The sequence below is a fragment of the Xyrauchen texanus genome, chromosome 19, assembly GCF_025860055.1.
Source record: "Xyrauchen texanus isolate HMW12.3.18 chromosome 19, RBS_HiC_50CHRs, whole genome shotgun sequence".
In the NCBI taxonomy this organism is placed as follows: Eukaryota; Metazoa; Chordata; class Actinopteri; order Cypriniformes; family Catostomidae; genus Xyrauchen; species Xyrauchen texanus.
The window spans coordinates 23,990,299-24,000,012 of NC_068294.1; the positions used below are offsets into that span (position 1 = coordinate 23,990,299).

At 34.7% G+C, this 9,714-nt stretch overlaps 1 protein-coding gene and 1 pseudogene across 1 annotated transcript in view; one reads left to right on the forward strand and one right to left on the reverse strand.

Annotated features, from left to right (window-relative positions):
• Nucleotides 1-698: 698 nt before the first annotated feature.
• Nucleotides 699-4,817, forward strand: LOC127659566 (N(4)-(beta-N-acetylglucosaminyl)-L-asparaginase-like; annotated as a pseudogene).
• Nucleotides 4,818-6,624: 1,807 nt separating this feature from the next.
• Nucleotides 6,625-9,714, reverse strand: part of LOC127659559 (endonuclease 8-like 3) — a 14,229-nt gene continuing 11,139 nt past the window's right edge. The window contains exons 8-10 of the mRNA XM_052149427.1: nucleotides 7,461-7,848; nucleotides 7,045-7,204; nucleotides 6,625-6,831 (exon numbers count right to left, since the gene is read on the reverse strand). Of these exons, the coding sequence (XP_052005387.1) occupies nucleotides 6,649-6,831; nucleotides 7,045-7,204; nucleotides 7,461-7,848 (731 nt within the window). The 3' untranslated portion in view covers nucleotides 6,625-6,648. The remainder of the gene's footprint in view (nucleotides 6,832-7,044; nucleotides 7,205-7,460; nucleotides 7,849-9,714) is intronic.

Sequence of the window (9,714 nt, forward strand, 5' to 3'; positions counted from 1 at the left end):
TCCATTGTAATATAACACAAAGCATAATGTTATAAATTTACACTCAATATTTGAAAAAAGTATGTAAAAAAAAAATTGCTACAACTAAAATTTTTGTGAGAAACGCATCATAAGTCTATGAAAATGGTCTAGACCTATACGATTATTCGCAAAACCGAACTGTTAATAGACACTTTCACTCATGGATTCAGTTATTCATAAAAATAAATAAATAAATATCGAGTGCAACCTTAAATATATAAGTGTGCTAGGAAATATTTCATAAGAGTAGGCTAGAAGGATAGCTTACATACTACCTTTCAGGCAGTACTGATATAGCAATACTAAGGTGATATCTAACTTGTCTTTCTAGTTAGTCTTATTTTTTCAAGAAAATACTTTAAAATAAATAAAGTTTTAATAAATAATATGAAATATATTTCTGTAAAACATATTCATAAAGTATTAAATAATGCTTCAAAAACAATACATGCTTTCAGAAAAGGATTTTTTTAAATAATTTTTTCGTATCTGTACGCTCAAAAACACAAGACCATATGCTTGTAAATTCTGGCGACGCGGTCCCTTTAAATATCTCCACATAAACTGAAGTCAAGAAACAAACAGAAGTGCATGGTTATGACGATCAAAGGCACGGGACTTAAGGAACATGACCGTACATTTTTGCACACTGAAGGAAATATAGTAAGTATTTCGCTATGATTCAAGTCGCATTTGTAGTCATTTGTTTGCTACCTCTAAATCAAGCTGCTTTTACTTAATTGATAAATAATTTGAATATTAATGATGCAACTAGAGCAGATATCGCAATAGCACTTATCATTATTTCAGACACTGCACCACCCATAACGTACCTGATCCTGCCCGTCTGTGTTTTATATTGTTTTCTTGGTTGATCCTCAAAGGCAGAGTTTAATCTACGATGGTATTGTTTATCTGTAGATTGGAGCGCGCTGCAGAAGGGAGGTTTGGTTCTGGATGCAGTGGAGAGGGGCTGCGGGCAGTGTGATGTTAGCGTGGGGTTTGGGGGCAGTCCAGATGAACGGAGAGAGACCATCTTGGACGCTGTGATCATGAATGGGTACCGCCTTCCTTCCAAGCCACATCCATGACTTATTAACATTCAGAATATTCATTAATAACAATAACAAACATATCTGCATTATATTATGGTATTTAATGTACATAACTCCTGCTGGAACACAAACAAACAGCTAAAACCAGTCTAAGATGGTTAGCTGGTGTTACCTAAGGTTACAGCAGGGTAGTTAGAAATTAGATTAAACTTTGATTCATATTTTCACATATGCTCATATCTTTATGAACTGTTTTGATAAGTATTATATATATTTTTTTATGATTTATTAATTAAATCATTAAATTAGATCAAACGACTATTCGACAACGAAAATGTTTCTTGACATTTTTTTGTCGATGTTGTTGATAACATTGACTAATCGTTTCAGCCCTAGTCCCAACACATATGTATCACTCTTAGTTAATATTCACAATGTGCAAAAATGTTAATGACCAAAACTTTTATTTGCATTCCATTTAATTTGCATCATGCAGCAACAATACAATAACTTTAACATAACATGAGATCACATTAAACTGTAATGATGAAGCAGAAGAGCAGCACTGCAGAACATGACTGACTGAGGAAGGGAATAATCGCACAGCTCACAGTCCAGAAGCACTCTAAACTTTCCAAACAGCTTCAGGTGTTGTACATGGCAACATATGAGGGAATTTTTACGCAAAAATACCAAATAAGTTAATACAGAAGCATTCTCGTTGTGGAATAAGCAGAGCCGGAGCTCTTTAAAGGAAACTGTCATTTCTCTGTGCGGTCAGCGCCTCTTCTATGAGTTGCGTGAATGTCCCATTCTAAGGGGGAGATTGAAACAGCACCCGGTTTATGCACACTCTGGGACGGGGACGCTCATCCCTCAGGTGCGTTTGCTGCAGCTAGTTTATAACGTGATGGCTCGCGCTTTATTGAATCATAATATATATGTCACTGTGCATTTCTTATCGTGAAGAGAATTGGCAATACGCAAATTTATTAATTAGTGAGTTCGTATTTTTGTGAGTTAAAGATGGACTGAAGTGATCAGAAAGGTGACAGAGGGTAGTGTTCGCCCCATTACACACTGCAGCAAAATGTTTTTTGATTTGGCTTGTTTTCTAATATAAATATCTAAAACTCATTTAAAACAGCTATACTGCAGAAAAATGGTTATCTGAGAATATTTAATATACATTTTTTTTTAAATATCTAAAAATCCATTCACATGAGGAGGAGCATATAAGATATTTAGACTTGCTTTTAGAGAATAGATCTTGAATAGAAGTATGGTTTGTCTTTACTGCACTCGCAGACATATAACCAAGTGAAAAAATACACTTACATACAAAATACACTTATATTTAAGTTAAATTCTCTTAAAGCAAGTCTAAATATCTTATAAGTAAATGTATTTTGTTTTAAGGATTTTTAGACAATTTTAAATGGAAAACAAGACACAGGCAGAGAATAATAGTTAAGAGCTAATGATTAATTGGTGCAATAATTGCAGAATAATCTTTCTAATAATTGTTAGATTAACCGATTATCAAAACAATCGCTAGTTGCAGCCCGAACTGGGACACTCTCTGTGGTGAGACTGAAACAAAATAGACATTTTTGCAACAGTAAATACCTGTTTCACCTGATTTCAATTATAATTAATTTATGTTTGGAAATGTTTATATATCTAAATCTTATTTTGTATTGTAAAAAAATTTGGTCTGAACTCTCTATAAGACCAACAATATAATATAACAATCCTATTTTTATCCCATGTTCAGAGACACAATGGAAGTGGGAGACCTTTGCAGGGTTAGAAATGCTGTGGGCGTCGCCTGTGTAGTTATGGAATATACAGAGGACACCTTCATATTGGGTGAGTCACTTTTAATTGTGCATTCAGTGTCCTCTATATTCCTGCTTGTTAATGTAAATACCTAATCAGCCAATCGTGCAGCAGCACCTCACAGCAACGCCATGGTCAATGTTCAATTGTAGTTGAAAGCATACAGTACATTTACTATGGAGAGGTAAAAGAGGGGGAGGGGGCATGCATGACAATCTAGAGTTTTTAAGGAGGTTAGAGGAGAATACATCTTCAAGCTTTTTTTTTTTTAAAGCATCTCTAAATACGGCTACAATGGAAATAGACTCACCACAACTGTAGGCTACAGCAGGAGTTTGGGAAAAATATTGAATGACCTCGATTTCTCTTGCGACATGCAGACTTTTTCATAAACTACATAACACATTAAAATAATGCATTCTGCTTTGTAATGGTGTGGGAAATATGTTCTGGGCACAGATTAGGTCCCCCCAATAACAGCACTGTTTTTCAACATTTAAATGCCATAGTCCACATAGGTATTGTTGCTGACCAAGTGCATCCCTTTTAATGTTTGCTTCCACCATGATTAAAGTCAACATGAAGAATACAGGCTGTTTTTAAAATGTATACCTAATAAAACCACAGTGTGTATTTTCCTCTTCAACCATCCATTCCAACATATCTGTAGACACTATGGGCTTGTTCAGACAGATTTCATATTAGTTTAAAATCTAGAGCACATCACTTCACATATTGTAATTCCATCTACAGTGCCGTTCAGTTCTATTAATTCCTTCTGTTCTCTTAAGCAAAAGGAATTATAGAGGACTAGAATGTCTGTTTTTCTTTGTGCGAGGCTGCCTTGCTATTTAAATAGCTACATTACAATGAAAAAAGACACTGCACAAAAGACAAAAAGACAAAGCCTCACACTACACTCCATTTGTGCTTTTTACTGTATCCAATGTTTATTTCAAATCATCTCTAATATGTGATTCAGTTCTAATCCTCACTTGCGATATCAAGTGTAGCACAACTAAAAAATTTACTTTTTTTTTGTCTTCATACAGCCACAATCTTTGCAGAAAACATAGGTTTTGAATCAAAGGACTTATCAACTAACAAATTCAATTTTCCCAATGGTTGCAGGACTATGCATTATGTCAACCCAACTATAAAAAGGGAACGAGTTAGTTTCCGGGGGAAAAAAAACAACTTCCATGTAATCTCTACAGGGGTAACCTTTAAAGTTCTTAAACACTTTTGCAACTTCAAAAATAGGTTTAATAGTGGAACTGTGGCAGATAAATGGTTTTGATGTACTTCAAATGTACCAAACAGCTTTGAAATATGTTTTTATAGGGGGAGAAAAGTTACTTTAGTCAGTGTAATGGTTTGGACAAACATTTCTTGTGCTTATGAATTCTATGTGTCCAGGATTCTAACCGAGTTATGTTTATTTCAGTTCATATAGACTTTGCTGAGAAGTTCTGGATATGTAATCACTGTCATGAAAAAATACACAGTGAAACAAAGCAATAATGAATAATGCATTGTGAGCTTTATGAAATATACAACGGTTGATTCCAGCATTCTGCTAGTGGGGCAATCAAAGCCCTGTGGAAATACAGGAAACAATACTCTGATTTTTTTGTGTGTGTGTGTTTTCATACCCAATCAGAAGCTTTTAACAGCTTTGCAAACCTTTAAGGTGAATAAAGCATATCAGGGAACAACATAAAAAAATTTTATGAAATAGCCTTGCCATGTAATAAATATAACAACTTTGTTTTCCTTTCCTGTTCATCATTTCTAATTTGATCAATTATGTTTTTTTTTGTTTTTTTACAGAATGTTGTTCCGGACCCTTGCAAATCTTGTGGACCATACAAGCGCAAACACAAACTATGGAGGTGAAAGCAAGAAAAAGGAAAAATGTACCCATGTTCATGATACAATTGGTAACATTCCTATTATGAGTGCTTGTGTATTGTAAATTATAAATATACAGGATGTGAAAACCACTATGTGATTTGATTCATTAAGCCATATGAGCTTACATTACCATTGTTACTATTCATTTTTTATTAGAAATGGTTGTAATTGATGAGAAAGTACAGGTGGCTGCCGCAACATCAACTAATGAAGCAAAACATAAGATACCTGGGTGAGTTTGAAAACTCTTCAGTATAGGTCTCTGGCCTCCCGCCGAAAAAGTCATGTCAGAATGGTGTTGTGTCAGAAGAACCAAATTAAATTATATCATTCAATGTTGTTTAATACTGACAGAAATAGGTTTTGAGTATGGACACACTGCTACTGTACTGCCATTTTTTTTAATTAATCAAATATCTGTTCAACAACACCGATCCTAATCAGATCAAACCCCCCCTCCCCAAAAGCACTATTAAAGTAGTTCATATGACTTGTGCATTTTATACAAAGTCTCTTAAAGACATACAATAGATTTGTGAATCACAAAAGGCTGTTTAATAAATAAATAAATATACAGTCTGCACGCAAACAAGACACTTCACTTCTCTGTTGACGCACACAATCCTCACACGGGGCCTCATGATGTGCTGCTGTTTTCAGCACTCTCAGGGCGGTGTGCAATATGTGAGTGTTCTGCACAAACTACATCTTAGATATATATGCCTGATAACTCTGTTCGCCTATAACATCCATTGAGAATGACACCAGAGGAGAACTTGACCAGATTGTGAATGAGATTAAACTACTGTGAACTATCCTACAAACACTCAAGTCTTCCTGGTGTGTTCTGCCAAAATAGTCCTTTAAAGTTATGAAAATAACAATAGCCTTGACATTCATTTGTAGGTGAAATCGGAAGTGTTATTTGCCATGGGTTTCCATAATGGGGTATTTGAACTTATGAGTTCATTGCTGCTGCAACAGGTGGAGATATCATGATGCAGGTATGTAATCACCCTTCTGGTGTGAAGATTATTTTATTAGCATCAACAAAAACTGATACAAACTGCTTTGATAAAGCACTGTAGTAATCAATCAAATGAAGTCTCTATGGATTACATGATTTACATTAATAATGCTCCTCCTGCATGTCTATTTATTTTTTTATTTTTACGTTTTGTAGCTGTTGATTTAATGAGATCTGGAACTGAACCCACGGTCACCTACAAAACAGCCATCTCCAGAATCAAGAAGTATTACCCCAATGTTTTTAGAGCAGTTATTTGTGCTAATATTACTGGTGGATATGGTGAGTGAATGCTAATGACTGTGTTTGTTTCTTTCAAAATGTAATATGCTTGATCGGAATATAAATAGGGCAATCATTTAATTTTAGTTTCAAAACCTCGATTTATCCTAAGGTGCTGCTTGTAACAAGGCCCCTGGGTTCACTCAGTTCACCTTCATGGTGTCTAACCAACAGACAACACAATCTCAGTAGCAGAAAGTGGACTACTTTTAATTACATCCTCATGTTCTGCTAAATTATACTTATTGATTGGTATGTGCCTTTTGATCAAGGTTCACTATGTAAAATTGTTTTTATATAATCTTTTTTTTTTATAAGTATGTTGTTATAAATTTAGCTGAGATGTTTACAATGTTTGCACAACCACTGTACATTAAATGTTGAACCAAGAGGATAAGATGGATATTGTTATATATAGATATAAACATTTATTTAATTAAAATGATTTTTATCATTTAAAAACAAAAAGCAAGAAGTACTTTAATATATTTACAACTTGTAGATTCAGCAACCAGGCAGAATTGAAATGCCAGGGCCATTCTCAACCCATTGGAAAAAGTTACATTGCTTTCCCATTTTCACTGGACATGTGTAGAAGTTGCGCCCGTTATTCGGTCCCAGTTTTAGAACGGTCTTCATAAGAGTCCGTTTGCCATGATGACACATGGGAAAATTCAGGTCTGCCCACTGTTGCAAGAAACAAGGTTGAAATGACCACAATGTGGCAATTTTAGTTTCATTGTTTTACTTGAATTTGTTTCTGAATCCAAATTGATACAGAATTATTTGCATAAAGGACATCAACTTGAAGAATGGTTATTTGGAGATAGGAAAGTCAAAAAAATATGTTATATACAGCAGACTGACTGGTAATCAAAGCAAGTAGTTTTTATTCTTTACCTTAAAGAAGTTGCACTGAGTCTCTCTTGGCAAGGAGCAGGCATAGAACTGTCTGCCTTTGTTTTCTCCTTCCTTAGTGACCACCCTAAGGGTGCATGGCCGGCAATGACTTTTGCAGCACGGGGTTGCTGGTAGGGATGCATCATTATTCTGTGAGTCCCTGCAAGAGTTGCAAAATAAGGCATGTTTAAAAAAATATAATAATAAATAAATAAAAAACATATTTAATTGATATTTAGCCATCTAATCAAACCTCACTACACATCTTCAACTTGTTAATGCCTAAACACTGACATTATGATCATTAACGATAAATCAAAATAGCTGATATTATTTGGTTATTGTCCAAGATTCACAATATGCATTTACGTAAAAATATGAATTATTGCAACCTAAACTCCAATAAACTCACTCACCTTAGGGAGTTCTGCATGCTTTCCCCAAAAAGCACTCCATTCGTGGTTTTCATTCTCTTGTTAGGCTGACTGTGGTTTGCCGGAGATTTTCTCTTATAGGGCTCATTTCCTTTGAATTGCATCCCACTCAAACCATTACTGGGACTCTTCTGCTGCCAGTTGCTGTGCGTGCTCAGACCCCTCACTGTCTCTGGAGTGTTCGTCTGGATAATGGCAGGACTTAAAGTAGAGTCAGGTTTTGCACTGAGGTTGGTTAGGATTAGAGTGGTGGTCCCAAATGCACTCCTACGATTCATCTTTATTTCCTGCAGGGGTTTGCTAAAAGTGTTGCAGGGGTAGCGGATCAGGTCTCGAGGTGAATAATCCAGCTTTGTGGACTCTTTAGGTACTGAGAAGAGGCAATATTAAGCGGAAAGATTGTAAGGCATGGATGGCATCTGTTCAGTTAAAATGACCATTTTCACACTATGGGTGGTAATCTTTAGGCACCTAACAATCCAATTCCAAAACGATTCTCGATGGATTTTTATGGATCAAATTTGTAGGGGCACTAATCTTTGGTGAGTTATAGGAATAGTTTGCCTAAAAATAAAAATTTGCTGATAATTTACTCACCCTCAGGCCATCCAAGATGTTTCAGAGTTTCTGTCTTCATCAAGACGGTTCAAAATGCATATTTAGGGTGCATCAAAATAATGTTTTTGAGAAATTCCAATGCAAAAACCAACTTGTATTTAAAACGGCAACACATTTGAAGCATAATTATCCTGACTGTGTGCCATATACCACATTAAAGCTGAGATTCCCCCATTTTCAGTTATATATGACACGTTAATGAGAAAACTCTTAAAGTTTCGTAAAAACAGGCCTATTTATTATGATGCACATGTCCAAAAAGCATAAAAACATTTAAACGAATGGGGGTACCACAAGCGCTTGATTGTAGCAAAAATTACCAAGTCAATTTAGTGGAATGATTTGTATAACTTTACTGAAATGAAATATCAGTAGAAAATATCATTAATATATACAATTTTGGTAGAAAATCGAATTCTCTTAATGGGCTACTGTGTAATACATAAAAAAATAAAATAAAAAAAAACCTTCAAGGGACCCAAAAATTTAATTTTGTCATAATTTGTATGAGTTTCTTGCTTCTATTGAACATAAAAGATATTTTAAAGAATGTTGATAATCAAACAGTTAAAGGTAGCCATTGACTGCCATAGTAAGAAACAAAAATACTGTGGAAATCAATGCTACGGTCAACTGTCTGGTTACAAACATTCTTTAAAATATATTTTTTTGTGTTCAACAGTAGAAAGAAACAGTGTTTCATTTTTGGGTGAACTATCCCTTTAACAGATCAGTCTCAGACTTTGTATACACAGAACTACATACTCTAAAATAGTCTAGATGGAAAATATTTGATAATCTCAGGAATTCTATTCACAAAAGTGTCAATTTTGGTATTAAAAAGTCTAAAATTAGTATTCAAATACAAAAAAAGCCAGGTTATATCATCATTTGGGGGAATTCCACTGAGATTAATATCATACAAGCCGTTTAAGCAATCAGATATTTTCTGTTCCTGCTCGCGCTTCATAGGTGCCATATCAGATAGTTCATTCATCAACACGACGCATCAGCATCCAGAAAATGAATTATTTTGACACATAGCAGGCCTAAAATGTCCTTAAAATAAGCTGATTATTATTATCAGAATTTTGAGCTACAAAACAAATATCGGCGATGACACGAACAAAATCTCCACAGGCATCAGATTTTTTTTGCTTTATTTTTTATGCTTAAGTCGCGTTTCTTTTGCCTTAACAGGTGTTGAACTGATTGCCGTTCGTGCAGATTGATATTAAGGTCTATTTACACTTTTTAATAGTAGAGAAGAGGTTCCTGAACTGAATGATACAAGAATCAGCAGGTGTTTTTGTGCCAAAATAAACCCAGAGACGGACCCAGAATCAATGTTTAGGAAGCCTACGTCCGGTATTTTATTTGCGCAAAATTATAAAACGTAGTGTCAATAAAATCATTAATTTCTGTATTTATCATGTTATAAATGAAAATGTTAGTATTGTATCTCAAATCCCTTGATATAATATATCATTTACAGCAATTAACACACATTTACTTTTTTTGTCATTTTTATGGCTGTGACTACTTTGACGCTCTTAATCTCATAATTAGATTATGCGACTTTAGCCGGGGTTTCATATACGATGATCATGACCAATTG